The sequence below is a fragment of the Phyllobates terribilis genome, unplaced genomic scaffold (genome assembly GCF_046119375.1).
Source record: "Phyllobates terribilis strain yellow unplaced genomic scaffold, ASM4611937v1 Scaffold_2__4_contigs__length_985480577, whole genome shotgun sequence".
Lineage (NCBI taxonomy): Eukaryota > Metazoa > Chordata > Amphibia > Anura > Dendrobatidae > Phyllobates > Phyllobates terribilis.
The window spans coordinates 612,512,264-612,528,671 of record NW_027362762.1 but is presented as its reverse complement, the minus strand read 5'-3'; the positions used below and the strand labels follow the sequence as shown (position 1 = coordinate 612,528,671).

The 16,408-nt window shown below is 41.3% G+C and overlaps 1 protein-coding gene across 2 annotated transcripts in view; it reads left to right on the top strand.

Annotated features, from left to right (window-relative positions):
- Positions 1-16,408, top strand: part of GRM4 (glutamate metabotropic receptor 4) — a 238,660-nt gene that overhangs the window by 171,517 nt on the left and 50,735 nt on the right. For both annotated transcript variants that reach the window (XM_073666513.1, XM_073666514.1), the window contains exons 3-6: positions 12,340-12,556; positions 12,894-13,029; positions 15,425-15,579; positions 15,685-15,825. In XM_073666513.1, the coding sequence (XP_073522614.1) occupies positions 12,340-12,556; positions 12,894-13,029; positions 15,425-15,579; positions 15,685-15,825 (649 nt within the window). The remainder of the gene's footprint in view (positions 1-12,339; positions 12,557-12,893; positions 13,030-15,424; positions 15,580-15,684; positions 15,826-16,408) is intronic.

Below are 16,408 nucleotides of genomic sequence, written 5' to 3'. Positions count from 1 at the left end.
CCCCCCAAGGCACCTATCTAGATGCATAGTGAGCACTTGGAACCCCCAGGTGCTTCACAAATTGATTCGTAAAAATGAAAAAGTGGTTTTTTTTTCACTTTTTCATTTTTACGAATCAATTTGTGAAGCACCTAGGGGTTCCAAGTGCTCACTATGCATCTAGATAGGTGCCTTGGGGGTCTAGTTTCCAAAATGGGGTCACTTGTGGAGGAGCTCCAATGTTTGGGCACACAGGGACTCTCCAAATGCAACATGGTATCCGCTAGCAAATTGAATGGAAAATCGGCTCAAATTGTTAGCGGACACCATGTTGCGTTTGGAGAGCCCCTGTGTGCCCAAACATTGGAGCTCCCCCACAAGTGACCCCATTTTGGAAACTAGACCCCCCAAGGCACCTATCTAGATGCATTGTGAGCACTTGGAACCTCCAGGTGCTTCACAAATTGATTCGTAAAAATGAAAAAGTGAAAAAAAAAACACTTTTTCATTTTTATGAATCAATTTGTGAAGCACCTGGGGGTTCCAAGTGCTCACTATGCATCTAGATAGGTGCCTTGGGGGGTATAGTTTCCAAAATGGGGTCACTTGTGGGGGAGCTCCAATGTTTGGGCACACAGGGACTCTCCAAATGCAACATGATATCCGCTAACAAATTGTCGGCTCAAATTGTTAGCGGACGCCATGTTGCATTTGGAAAGCCCCTGTGTGCCCAAACATTGGAGCTCCCCCACAAGTGACCCCATTTTGGAAACTAGACCCCCCAAGGCACCTATCTAGATGCATAGTGAGCACTTGGAACCCCCAGGTGCTTCACAAATTGATTCGTAAAAATGAAAAAGTGTTTTTTTTTCATTTTTTCATTTTTACGAATCAATTTGTGAAGCACCTGGGGATTCAAGTGCTCAATATGCATCTAGATAGGTGCCTTGGGGGGGTCTAGTTTCCAAAATGGGGTCACTTGTGGGGGAGCTCCAATGTTTGGGCACACAGGGACTCTCCAAATGCAACATGGTATCCGCTAACAAATTGAATGGAAAATCGGCTCAAATTGTTAGCGGACACCATGTTGCGTTTGGAGAGCCCCTGTGTGCCCAAACTTTGGAGCTCCCCCACAAGTGACCCCATTTTGGAAACTAGACCCCCCAAGGCACCTATCTAGATGCATAGTGAGCACTTGGAACCTCCAGGTGCTTCACAAATTGATTCGTAAAAATGAAAAAGTGAAAAAAAAAACACTTTTTCATATTTATGAATCAATTTGTGAAGCACCTGGGGTTCCAAGTGCTCACTATGCATCTAAATAGGTGCCTTGGGGGGTATAGTTTCCAAAATGGGGTCACTTGTGGGGAAGCTACAATGTTTGGGCACACAGGGACTCTTCAAATGCAACATGGTGTCCGCTAACAAATTGTCGGCTCAAATTGTTAGCGGACACCATGTTGCATTTGGAGAGCCCGTGTGTGCCCAAACATTGGAGCTCCCCCACAAGTGACCCCATTTTGGAAACTAGACCCCCCAAGGCACCTATCTAGATGCATAGTGAGCACTTGGAACCCCCAGGTGCTTCACAAATTGATTCATAAAAATGAAAAAGTGAAAAAAAAAACACTTTTTCATTTTTATGAATCAATTTGTGAAGCACCTGGGGGTTCCAAGTGCTCACTATGCATCTAAATAGGTGCCTTGGGGGGTCTAGTTTCCAAAATGGGGTCACTTGTGGGGGAGCTCCAATGTTTGGGCACGCAGATGCTCTCCAAACGCAACATGGCGTCCGATAACAATTTGAGACGATTTTCCATTCAATTTGTTAGCGGACACCATGTCGCGTTTGGAGAGCCGGTGATGTGCCTAAACAGTGGAGCTCCCCCCACAAGTGACCCCATTTTGGAAACTATACCCCTCAAGGATTTTATTAAGGTGTATAGTGAACATTTTGAACCCAGAGGTACGACACAGAATTTTTTACATTAGGTCATCATATTGAATAAGTTGTCAATAGTCTTGAGCGCAAGTGCTCGCTACTTCGCTACTTGAGTTTGCATCGGGTACTCAGGTATGCACCATCTACAGCGTGTGCTCGATTGACATGCTCGAGTCCCTGCTCCGCATGTTTCACGGTTATTAGACACCCAAAAAAAAAACATGCGGGGATCGCTCGTGCATGGCAGGCAATCCCCGTAAAGTTTTTTTGGCCGCGAAGCATATGGGGCAGAGACTCGAGCATGTCACTCAAATACCCACGATACTCAATGCATACCAGAGCACCCGATGCAAACTCAAGTAGCGAGCACTTGCGCTCAACACTAGCCGCCATATCGTCATCTTTTTTTCTCACTTTTGAAAAAAATCCCAACCCCATCACAACCCTAACCCCAACCCAACCCCAACCCCAGCCCTAACCCTAGCACAACCCTAACCGTAGCACAACCCTAACCCTTGCACAACCTTAGCCCTAGCACAACCCTAGCCCTAGCACAACCCTAACCCTAGCACAACCCTAACCCTAGCACAACCCTAACCCCAAACCCAGCCCTAACCCTAGCCCAATCCTAACCCAAGAGTTTATTTTTGACGCCGTTCCTTGTGCGGTATAAGTGATTAGACGACTTTATTCTTCGGGTCGGTGTGATTACAGCAATACCAGAATCATATGGGGTTTTTATGACTGACAGCTGTCACACACTAAAAGACGCATTCTTTGTAAAATCTAGTTTTTGCATCGCCATATTTTGAGAGCTATAATTTTTCCAGATTTTGGCAGACAGTCATGTGACGGCTTGTTTTTTGCGGGATGACTTGACGTTGTTATTGGTGCCATTTTCAGGCACGTGACATTTTTTGATCGCTTTCTATTCCGATTTTTGTGAGGCAGAATAAACAAAAACCAACAATTCAGGAATTTATTTTTTTTTTTTTTTATTCTGTTCCGCGTGTGGTAAAATTGATAAGGCAGCTTTATTCTTCGGGTCAGTACGTTTACAGCAGTACCACATTTATATTGTTTTTCTATGGCTTTGGCGCTTTTACATAATAAAAGCAATTTTATAGAAAAAAATATTGTTTAGCATCGCTTTATTCTGAGAGCTATAACTTTTTTATTTTTTGGCTGATGGAGCTGTGTAGCAGCTTGTCTTTTGCGGGATGACATGACGTTTTCAGCGGTACCATTTTTATTTATATTTGTCTTTTTGATCGTGTGTTATTCCATTTTTTGTTTGGCGGTATGGTGATAAAGCATTGTTTTTTGCTTCGTTTTTTTTTTTTTTTTTTTTACCGTGTTCACTGAAGGGGTTAACTAGTGGTACAGTTTTATAGGTCAGGTTGTTCCGGACGCGGCGATACCAAATATGTGTACTTTTATTGTTTTTTTTTTTTTTTAATAATATTTATTGATGGGTACATTATATTTTTATTTTTGGTGGATTATTTTTTATTTTTTTTTTTTTATATTTTTGCAGTTTTTTTTATTTATTTTTTTCACTTTCTGGAAGCTTATATAGTTTATTACTTTGTCCCACTCTGGGACTTTCACTTTTTTTTCTCTGATCGCCTGCATGGCACAGGAATGCAGCACCATCCCTGTGCCATGCAGGGTGTCAGCGCTGGACAGGGAGAAGATTGTTTGGAGATGCACTGCGCATGTCCAAACAATCTTCCTGCTGTCTGGTGACCCGGATGTTGTCATGACGACATCGGGTCGTCATGGCAACACCCGGGAAGCCTTTGCAGACAGTGCTGGAAGAGGAGGTGAGTATCTGCGATCACCTCCCCTTGCCCACGCAATGCTGCGATCGACTTCGATCGCAGCATCGCGGGGGTTAATGTGCTTGGAGCAGTGCAGGACCGCTCCCTGCACATAGTACCGGGTGTCAGCTGTGACAATCAGCTGACACCCGGCGGCGATCGCGCCCGCACAGCCTGTGTGCACGCGCGATCACCATGACGTACTAATACGGGTCTGGCTCTTAAGTCCACGCGTATTAGTACATCAGATGTTGTTAAGGGGTTAAAATCGGAAAAAAAAAAAAAAAAATTTCTGTCTTGTTCTTTGAAAATATTAACGGAATAACAATGCTTAGCCATAGTTATCAAATGGATAAAATGTTATCCAAAATACTGTATTTAATTAGTAATCAGAGTACCCAAGGAAGCTATACTAATACTGTTTCCCCTGTTTTTTTAAATGAGACAGATTTTGAAAGTCATAGCACTTTCCCGTATTTGCAGAGGCTCACATAGCATTATAGTGTACATTGTGAGCCCTCGCGGGCAGGGTCCTCTCTCCTCCTGTACCAGTCAGCGACTTCTATTGTCTAAGATTATTGTACTTCTTTTTATTATGTATACTCCTTTTCACATGTAAAGCGCCATGGAATAAATGGCACTATAATAATAAATAATAATAATAGTGCTGTTGATACTGGACAAGGTTACTGGTATGATTGTTGCATAATGCTAATCCAAGGATCTGTTAGACTGCCAGGAAGGGAGAGAAGGAGTTTTATTAGGGCTCGTGCAGATGACAGAATTTTTGGTCCGAGTGTGATCCGACAAAACATTGTTTCGCACGTGGACCAATGTTATTACTATGAAGCCACGCACATGTCTAATTTTTTCCTGTCCAAGGAAAGAATCACAGCATGCAAGACTTGCATCCAATATTTGGATCATACTCGGCCATGCAAGTCAGTGAGTGCGAAAAAAGTCATCAGACTGCACTTGGATGACATCTGAGTGCAATCTGATTCTCCATATTCTCAGCCGAGAAAATTGGATCACACTATGATCACATTCTGATCACATTCTGATCAAACTGACCAGAGTTTGATCAGAGTGTGATTAGCATAATTGGCCCGGTTCTCTCAGATGAGGACACTGGCCTATGGAAGATTGGTGTATGCGAGATGTTTTTAATTGAATCTTTAAATAAAAATTCAAAGTTAATGGACGTATCTTTTTTGCTTAGAAAACCAAAATGTTTTCATCTAATGTCCAATCTATAAAGTAAATGTCGGTTTACCTTGGCTACACAATTCTGTACATTTGATTCCCAAACATTTATTCTAAAGGAGTTGTTCGCTTTGGACAATATATACTTGTTAGATGAGTCCTTTGGCAATATGATGATTACAAAAGATCTGCCTATTAGGACCTGGCAGTGCTACTACAGAGGCAAAAAAGCATTATTTATTGCTCAATCAAATCAATAGTTTGTCTGGGTAATTCACAACAGGACATATTCTTCAGAGAAATAAATGCTTTATAAGATTAATCAACAGCCCATTTTAAATTCTATTTTTGGTTTCTCTTGAAAACTTAACTATAAAATAGGCACTAAGAAGAATTTATCTAACTTACTAGATTAGGACCATTCATAGAAGCTGCACAATTTTGAAGTTGATCACTTGGTTTTGCAAATAAAACTGCTGTTCCATACAAATTTTATGATAATTGGGAATCTATTTGAGCACCATACCGTTTTGTGATGAAAAGTGCACATAGACTTAAGGTTACTAAAATGTGGCTCTTAGAGCATTAGAGAATTACATGGTAGCCAGTTCCCCAATATGCACACATTATATTGACCACTCCCTTTAGGATAGCTTTCCCTAGAGCACTTAGGTGGTCCTTTTATGGTCTTTTTTCGCACAAAAATGCTATGTCCAAATATTATTTATTTCATACCAAGTCCAAGAACATGTGTTGTTCGAAACGTGTCTGATAAATTGTATATTTTTCTCATGTTCCTTTCTTTTTTTCTATAATGGAAAATGGTTTCATATACCTATGAATATTCATTGGATACTCACCTGTTTTTAAATCATTTGGCATAAAGAATGTACAAGTTTTATCGATATTCGGCTTCTTGAGAGCTGGATATTTTCTTCTTTCAGTTCTTTAATATGCACACATTATAATGACCACTCCCTTTAGGACAGCTTCCTTTAGAGCACTTAAGGCCCCGTCACACTTAGCGACCCTACAGCGATCCCGACAACGATACGACCGGTCAGGGATCGTTGCTGCGTCGCTATGTGATCGCTGGTGAGCTGTCAAACAGGCAGGCTCACCAACGATCAGGGGAGCAGCGACATCGTGGAAAGAATCTTTCCACGATGTCCTGCTCCTGGTTACCAGCCTGCTGAAGCAGGAGCAGGCTGGTAACCATGATAAACAGCGCGTTACTAGGGGGCACACGCGCACCTAGTAACCCGCTGTTTATCATGGTTACCACTCAGCTACCGTGAGCGGGAGGTTACCGCTCACCGTAGCAGAGTGGTAACCATGATAAACAGCGGGTTACTAAGTGCGCGTGTGCCCCCTAGTAACCCGATGTTTACCATGGTTAGCAGCCTGAACACTGGTCCCGCTGGTCACACACAGCGATGTGTGCTGACCAGCGGGAGGGCAACGACCAAAAAATGGTCCAGGACACTTTGCAGCGATCAGCGATCTCACAGCAGGGGCCTGATCGCTGCAAAGTGTCACACACAGCGACATCGCTGGTGAGGTCGCTGGTGAGTCACCAAAACCGTGACACAGCAGCGATCTCGCTTGCGATCTCGCTATGTGAGACGGGGGCTTTAGGTGGTCCTTTTATGGCCTTTTTTTTTGCACTTTTTAGGTTCAAAAATGCTATGCCCCAATATTAAAGTGAATATTAAATACTTAGAAATTGTATACACATTTTTTTCAATTGTCACTTTTTTGAAAGTTTGTCTATACAAAATGTAACAAAATAAAAAATAATCCCAAAAGGCATTTAAAAAAAGGCCACTAAAGCACCACTCTTGCATTTTTTTTTCAGTGCTGGAGTGATGCTTCTAATCAAAGACTCCTGCCCATAGTGTTTACTTACCAGCCATTTTAGGACTGACACTTCTGACTGACCGAAAGTCAGAAGTAACGGTCTCAAGCTCTCAATGAAAATCTATGACAGCTAGAACAAGACTCTCATAGACTTGCATTGAAAAGTGACCTCCGGCTCGCTCCAGCAAACTATGGAGTGATTCGGCAGGTCACACAACTTGCTGAAGACCAACCGGTGCGGCGCCAATAGACGGTGAAGATGAAAGTGGTTAAGTATAAGACTAAGGTCACCCTGCCGGTGCAAGAAAAAAAAGTGGTATGGTGCTTTAAAATTGTATAAATGTGTCATTCTTATATGCATTTTATATTACAAATAAAACCTGTGTGTGATGGAGGCCTTATAAGAGTGTATGGCTTGTTAATAGAGAAAAGCAGCAATATGAAACTCAAACAGCAGCTCTCTATACGCAATCACTAGAATTCAACCATTATTTACTACTTTTGTATTCTGCAAGGAGATGCAGACGCACGGTGGTGGAAATGTGCAGATAGGAATCATGATCTTACAGCGATTTGCAAATAGATTTGTGTTCTTTCATTCAAATGTGTATTTGCTTTGTCCTGGCAGCAGACATTGATACACTGTAGCTGTAATTAATAGAACTGCTTTCATCTTTATGTTACTTGCTTTTATATACGGATAAGTTACAAAATTGATGGCAATTACTTCTCTTTTGTCATTCTTTGCATTGAAGTCCCATAGTTCTACTGCTTTATGGATAACATTTGCTATTCTGCCTTAATTAGTCTTTAAGTACACAAAGAAATCTAGAAGGAATGTAAGAACAGATAATAATCCATCAGGTAGACTGCTGCGAGAAAACTGTTACCAATATGGAATTTGTATGGGTCTTTAGTTTTGGCATGTATCTCCTTATTCTATTATAGATTTCATGTATGATGATGTTATATTTAGGGATTTAGCCCCCATAAACAGTACACTCTATATGCGGTAGCTTAAAGCATGGCTGCCTAGTTCTGTTACATTAACCTATTAAGATGCTGTGCAAAACCAAAGGGAATACATTATATCTGCGCTCACTACTCAGCCAGTGCATTATGTAGGTAAATGGCACACTGCTGTATACGCCTGAAATATAGGAAGGCATGTACTGCAGACATATTTGCTGCTACCGTTTTTTAGTGCAATCTAATATTAATAATATAAAAATTACTGAGCAAAGATCTAGTAAAATGTTACATTATCTGGGAAATGTCTGAAATACCTAAAGGCATAAGCAACCCAAGGAAGCATCTATGTAGTTAATAGGTATTGAATAAAAAATGGTTATAGCGTGTAAGTCTCCAGCTGGCAAATTATATTTTAAACTCTACCTTGATAGGATATGATGTAAATGTATAAAATTAAGGCTATAAATAATTTTAAAGGGTCTTTTAAGCTCAAGAGAAATTTCTGCAGTCACTTTGTCCTTCTGCAGATCACCAAATCAGGACAGTGTACCATTCCCCTCTAAGAGCATACATGCAATCACATGACCACCCACTCCTGATGGAACTAGAGGGCAGTTCTGATAGTGTGCACATTGCACACTGTTACATTTTGCCTATATACAGTCACATCTAACTGCAGAAATTTATTTTGAGCCTGGAAAACTGCTTGAAGAAAATGTTGCCTAATATACAGTATATTAAAATTCAAATGTTTCAGTAACTTTACTTCTGGTAAAAGCTTAATAGCACTAATGAACAATCATCTGCACCTAATAGAGGTGATCTCATTTAAAAGATACACCATAACCCCTGTGCTTTAGGAAGATAATAATAATAATCTTTATTTATTTAGCGCCAAAATATTCCAATTCAGAGGTTCATATACAACAGTCATAACTAACGGTTAAAGATAATACAATAATTAAAGCAAAAATAATGATGACCCTGCTCGTAAGAGCTTACAATCTACAATGAGGTGGGGGTGACACAAAGTACAGGTGATTATTTACATTGATGGTCCAGCCATCTTGAGGGAATAGGGGACAGATAAAGGCTGCATGAGCTAGTCACCAGCCAATATTTTTAGTGCTTTTGGGTGCGGTGTAGTTTGATGGAGAATTATGTTTGGAGAAATAGTGAATAGGATATATATAAAAATTCTTCGATTTGGGAACATGATAGGCCACCCTAAACAGATGTGTTTTTAGTGAGTTCCTAAAACTGTGTAAGTTGTGATTAGTCCTAATTGCTTGGGAAAGAGCATTCCAAAGAATAGGTGCAGCTTGGGAGAAGTCTTGGAGCCGGGATTGGGAGGTACGGATTAGTGCGGAGGTTAGTCGAAAATCGCTTGTGGAGCGTGGAGAACGTGTAGGCCGATAAACAGAAATGAGGGAGGAGATGTAGGGGAGGGGGGTGCCGCACTGTGGAGAGCTTTATGGGTGAGAACAAGCAATTTAAATTGGATCCTACAATGTATGGACAGCCAATGCAATGACTGGGACAGAGCAGAAACATCCGAGTAACAATTAGCCAGATAGATGACCCTGGCTGTTGCATTAAGGATGGACTGGAGAGGGGAAAGTCAAGTGAGGGGGAGGATTTATTGCAGGAGTCTGAACTTTCAGAGTCGCTCTGTCAGTGCCAGGTCATCGGCTTCATCATCAACAGACCCCAAGGAAAGTTCAGTCTGCTGCAATAAATCTCTATCCCTATACCTCAGAGTGACCAGAGGCACAATACAGAATACAGCACTGGACTGAACGACACTGAGCCTGGTTACGGGACATCACGTTTTTATATATACACATTTTATATATATATATATATATATATATATATATATATATATATAGCCCTGTATATACAGTATACAATATGGATTTCCTGTGCCAGGTGCAGGATTGATCAATCCAGTGCATACTACATTGCATATCTGTGCACAGAGTACACCACTATAGTATAAAGAATAACACAGACACCAGCTGTTATACAGTATACACACTGTAATATATCTGTACTACCTTTAGTAGCCATTCAAACCCATTTGTGTCAAATTCTGTGCATGTTATCAGGCCAAAATCACTAGGGTAAGTGAACTTTTGATCAGGTCATTTGGATGTTTTTGGTTGTTATTAAGATTTAAAAAGAGAAAACACAGTAGTTTGACAATAAATGGCTTCTCCCAACCAATAACCATGAGTGGAGAAAAAGTGTTTTTGTTATCATTCATATTCTCTGAAACAAGGCCAAGAAAGCAAAAATTCTGCCGGGTATTTAAACTTTTGAGCACAACTGTATATATAACAATGTGTATACTGTATAACAGTATATCAAATGGCAGTCATTTATTATCCTGTATGTGTTAGGGCAGACCTGGGCAAAGTGCGGCCCATGGGCCACATCCAGCCCTCTGGCTTTTCCTGTTCGGCCCACAGACCGAGATAGCCGCACCGTGCCCTCGCCTGCTGTATCCTCTAAGTCTGTCTCCATCCATGCAGACTGCATTGGTGGAGGAGAGACTTCCGGCTGTGGGACGCTCATGCTGGACACGGGGAGGCTGTGTGGGATGCTCATACTGGACACGGGGAGGCTGTGTGGGACACTCATGTTGGACATGGGGAGGTTGTGTGGGGTGCTCATGCTGGACACGGGGAGGCTGTGTGGGATGCTCATGCTGGACACGGGGAGGCTGTGTGGGGCTCATGGTGGACACGGGGAGGCTGTGTGGGATGCTCATGCTGGACACGGGGAGGCTGTGTGGGGCTCGCATGCTGGACACGGGGAGGCTGTGTGGGGCTCGCATGCTGGACACGGGGAGGCTGTGTGGGGCTCGCATGCTGGACACGAGGATTCTGTGTGAGGCTCGTATGCTGGACACAGGGAGGCTGTGTGGGGCTCGCATGCTGGACAGGGGGAGGCTGTGTGGGATGCTCTTGCTGGACACGGGGAGGCTGTGTGGGGCTCATGGTGTTTATAGGGGAGGCTGTGTGGGGGCTGTTATGGTAAATAAGGGTCTGTGGGGGGGATCATACAATATAAAAGGGACTGTGGCGGGGCTCATACGATATATAGAATTAGCTGTATTTGGGTTCAAACAGTATATAGGGGGATGTGAGCATACTTAATTCTGCTCAATATTAATTGATACAATTAATATAATTATTAATAATATAATAATTAGAATTGTGAGGTTTAATGTAGATAAATGTTGAGTAATGCACATAGGACGGAGTAATCGTATTGCTGCATAAACATTAAATGGGAGTATACTTGGGACTACAGAACAGAAGAAGGATTTGGGTATTCTGGTTACGAGTAAGCTGAGCACCAGTACTCAATGTCAATCAGCTGCCGCAAAAGAAAGCAAGATTTTAGGGTGTTTAAAAAGAGAAATAAAATCTCGTGATCCCAACGTATTGTTACCCCTTACCAGTTTTGGGCTCCACATTTTAAAAAAGATATTCTGAAGTTAGAGTCAGTTCAAAGGCGAGCAACTAGAATATTACAAGGAATCGAAGGCCTCTCATATGATGAGAGGTTGGAAAAGTTAAGCTTGTTTAGCTTAGAAAAAAACCTTTCAGAGGAGATCTCATTTATATATATACATATATGTGCGGTCAGTACAAAGGTCTAGCCCATGACTTATTCCTTCCAAAGACAATACTAAGGACCAGGGGGCACTAATTACAGGTGGAAGAAACCTAAACTGGCACCTAAACAGGAAAGGGTTCTTTACAGTCAGGCTGTGGAATGCCCTACCACAAGAGGTAGTGATGGCAGATTCTATAACAGCGTTCAAAAAAGGGCTTGATGATTTCCTCGATACACATAACATTGTGGGCTACAGTTAAATTAGACAAAATGTTACACCTATAGTAGTACTTTTGATCCAGGGTTCTTGTACTGATCGCCTTTCCCTGGGTCTATTTCTATTAAAATTTGTAATCTTATCGAAATTACGTGACTTTTTCTAACTCCATTATTATAGGCGATATTAGGTTGGCATTTCCACTTTATGATTTGTTTAGCATTACTTTACAGAACTTGCCCTAATACTTTTTGATGTGCTCAAATATTTAGATGGTGACAAGTGAATTTGGTGTTTGTGAAATTGATTTAGTATTTTGATATATATTATGCTTATGTCTAATTTACAGGAACTAGTTATCTTTTGATATGAAAATCATTGTTCTCTCTTCTAAAAGTCATTTGAAACACTGAACACCGCCTTACTTAAAATTGCCACATTCCCTAAGCAACAGACCGCAAACTGTGGAGTTTCTCTTTTAGATATGTAAATCAATGTTACTTTTATAATTTATATAAAGCATGGAGGCTTAATTCACATGAAGTACCTCTACACAATTGCTGGTAATGCAGTTTGGAGGTAAATTCAATTATTATTGACAATAATAAAAGTGTTTCTGTGTATGACCCATTTATCTAGATCTTTCCTTCTCCTGTCTTCTATTATTATTGTTCTATTGAATTCACTTGCCTAATGTTCTATCTCCTTAGATTCCACAAGTGAGCTATGCCTCCACTGCTCCCGACCTTAGTGACAACAGTCGATATGACTTTTTTTCTCGAGTGGTTCCATCTGACACCTATCAGGCTCAGGCCATGGTGGATATTGTCAAGGCCTTACGGTGGAGTTATGTGTCAACACTTGCTTCTGAAGGCAGCTATGGTGAAAGTGGAGTAGAGGCGTTTATCCAGAAATCCAGGGAAGATGGTAAGAAGCAAAAATTAGGCTCTTGAAAGTAACCTGTGGTGATAGTAGAAGAAGCCGTTAGTTTAAAAGAAGATGACATTGATTTTACCAAATCCATTTCTGCACTTCACTGAATAAAACAATTTAACTGCTCTTTTGCAACATTGGTCATTCATTTGTGGTTCTTGTAATAAACATTGCTTAAAAAAACAGCTTTATTAATTATGTAGCGTGTATATTGCAGGGAAAATGAGCATGTCTATTAGTGTTCATCTGTGGTTCATGTAAACTATGTGCTTAGTTTTGCCGGTGAAGTCTAAAACCACAATAAAATAGGATTTTTGCCTTGTATTTGCAGGAGGTTTGTGTGTAGCACAATCAGTTAAAATTCCTCGGGAGCCAAAGGCAGGAGAATATGATAAGATAATACGAAGACTTCTGGAGACGTCCAATGCCCGAGCTGTCATCATCTTTGCAAGTGAAGATGATATCAGGTGAAAAACTCTGCCTTATTTCTTATGCCAACCTTTTATCAAATCCATATTTTGAAAATATAAATGTGTATATATCAAATATTCTTTACTTTATTAATTATCTGGACAAATTTGGCGCCAAATATGTTAATATGCAGTTATAATATTACAGCTCCCCTATACACAGTATAATGGGCCAACATCTTTTGCGCCACACTCTGACGTCCTGTGCATGCGCCGGCGCCTCAGTTACTCCATCACCCTGCCTTTCTGTAGACTTAAGGCATAAAACGGCCTGCGGTCTACAGAAAGGAGAGCGTTAGTGCAGGGAGATCATATCTCCCTGTTCTACTGCACAGCTTAACTATATTGGTGTGCTGCACACACTCGTACAGTTGAAGGTAGCTCTGGGTGGGCCCCTCTGAAAGCTTGGCCGGGGCAACCTCTGCCTCTCCCACCTTTCAGTAGCTATGGTTCTGCTATAGTCTTAGATTTTTTACACCAGTTTATGCAATTTGTATGACTCATACAGTATGACAGTACAGTTTGCACTGTGTTTGCTGCCTTTTGCTGCCTCTATGGATCATCATATTTTCCCCGACCAGCAATGTATTTTAGTGAGAGTAGCTCAGTATTATGGAATACTTTAGAACAAGCTACCTTTTAGTTCTCTGCATTTTTCTTTTGCTCCATGATAAAAGATTGTAGGCACAAATTAGCACTGTTTTTGGGATCCATATAATATGGATCCCGAATCGGGCAGCGTGCATGACATATTAGATTCGATTTTAAGGCTTTCTACTTAATGAAGAGTGTCTACGGCCATGGCCCCACTATCAGTATTTGGTCAGTATTTTTTCTCAGGAGTGGGAGCCAAAACCAGGTGAGGAACAATCAGAGAAAAGGTATAATAGAAACAAGTCACCAATTCTGCATTTATCACTCACTCCTGGATTTGGCTCTCACTCCTGAGAAAAAATACTGACTGAATACTGACCAAATATTGATAGTGGGGTCGTGGCCTTAATGAAATTATAGTCAAGAGAGAATAATTTCACCTTGTAATTTGTTTTCATCACTGAAAAAAAGATTTCAGAAAAGCTTGTGTTAGGCTATGTGCCCATGATGCAGAAATGAAGCAGAAAATTTCTGCAGCGTTTCTGCATCTCCCTGGCAGAAAAAACGCATGCAGATTGTACATGCAGATTGTGCATGCGGATTGTACACGCGGATTGTACATGCGGATTGTACATGCGGATTGTACATGCAGATTGTGCATGCGGATTGTACACGCGGATTGTACATGCAGATTGTACATGCGGATTGTACATGCGGATTGTACATGCGGATTGTACATGCTGATTGTACATGCGGATTGTACATGCTGATTGTACATGCGTTTTTCCTGCGTAATACATGCGGATTCACATGCGTTTCCGCATGCGGATTGTACATGCAGATTGTACATGCGGATTGTGCATGCGGATTGTACATGCGGATTGTACATGCGGATTGTACATGTGCTTTTCCTGCCAGGGACATGCGGATGTGAAGCGTTCTTCACTTGCATTTCCGCATGCGGGTTGTCAAGCGCTTTCCAAGCGATTTTAGCATCACTTGGAAAGTGCTTGTCAACTTTACACTATATAAATCCATGTAACCGGCATGGCTTTATATAGTGTGACCTTTAGAATGGTTAAAAATAAAAAAATAAACCTATACTTACCTTCTGATGGCTCAGGGTGTGTTGCTGTGCTCTTTCCTGGCTGCCGGGATATCGCGATGCCCTGTACTGAAGGACCTGCCGTCACATGACTGTGACGTCACCGCAGGTCCTACAGTCCAACGCGATGTGCCGGCAAAGGAGAAGGAGCGCGGCGCGGGCCGCCAGAAGGTGAATATAATCTTTATTTTTTATTTTATTCTTTTTTTTATGGTACCTGGGTGTGGAGGAGACTCTCCTCTCCTCTACACCTGGGTACCATCCGCACATTAGAACGCGCCAATTACGCAAGTACAGATGCAGTGATGCGGAATTGGCGCGTTCTAATGCAAGTCAATAGCAGCGAAAACGCTGCGCTTCCGCAAAATTAATGGACATGTTGGGGATTTTTGAGCGCAGCATAAACGTTGCGGAAAAATCCGCAGCATGGGCATTGAAAGTGCGGAATTGCATAGGGGACCATGGCAGAAGGCTTACCATGCGTTTATCAGGCGTTTACGCTGCGGAAATTTCCGCACCAAAAACGCATGAAATACGCATCGTGGGCACACAGCCTAATTCTACGTTGCAGATGAGAATTTATTTTCACAACTAAGCAGAAAGCCTTTGTTGCTTGTGTTCTACATGCCGAGTATGATAAACATTGGTCCTTGTGGATGACATTTACTTTTATTTTGACTGTTTTTTCCACAGGCGAGTACTTGCAGCAGCAAAGAGGGCAAATCAAACCGGACATTTCATGTGGGTTGGCTCCGACAGTTGGGGTTCAAAGATTTCTCCAGTACTTCAACAGGAGGAAGTGGCAGAAGGAGCTGTCACCATACTACCAAGGAGGGCATCAGTCAGAGGTTTATTCACATAAGCATACATTTTGTTTTTTGTTCTAAACATCTTTCTTCAAGTTTCCTTTATCCTCTAATGTGTTGTTATATTTAGATTTTTCTCTTACTTAGGGTTTGACCGTTATTTTACTAGTCGGACACTAGACAATAATAGAAGGAATGTCTGGTTTGCTGAATTCTGGGAAGACAATTTTCATTGCAGACTGAGCAGAAATGCATTACGCAGAGGTGGTCATGGAAAGAAATGCACCAGTAAGTTATAGACACAGTCAACAAGTATGGAGTTCAGTCTTGCAGCATACATTTCTTTTATCATGTTCTTTCATAGTGTTTGATTGGCAATTCAGTATGTGAGCTACTATGCAGGAGTAAAAACTTGAATTTTTTGAATGGATTATATAATAGATCTGCAATCTAAATCTAAATACATTTGTAATAACTTTAGTTGCCTGTTTACTCTTTTATCACAATCAAGTAACTTCCAAAACTTGGAAGTAAATGCAAGTTTGTTTTGAGAAATGTATGGTAAACAGAAAAAAAGCAGAAAACCACTTACTGGATCCCCGCCACTCCTACATGCGCTGCAATCTGTGGTCTCCTCATTTCCTCTTCTGACGGGGGACATCACATGACCACTTCATCCAGTCAGTGACCACTAATTGGCTATGGCCTTAACATTCCATCCAAACAGAGCTGCACTTTCCTCTGGCCCAATTTTAGTGTAAATAGTTGTAGTGGACAAACCCTTTCATTTAAATGGAATCTGCAGCAAGTTACAGTACAATTCATGTGGATGGGGTTTTGAAAAAATATGGACAGAAAAAAGAGCATGTTG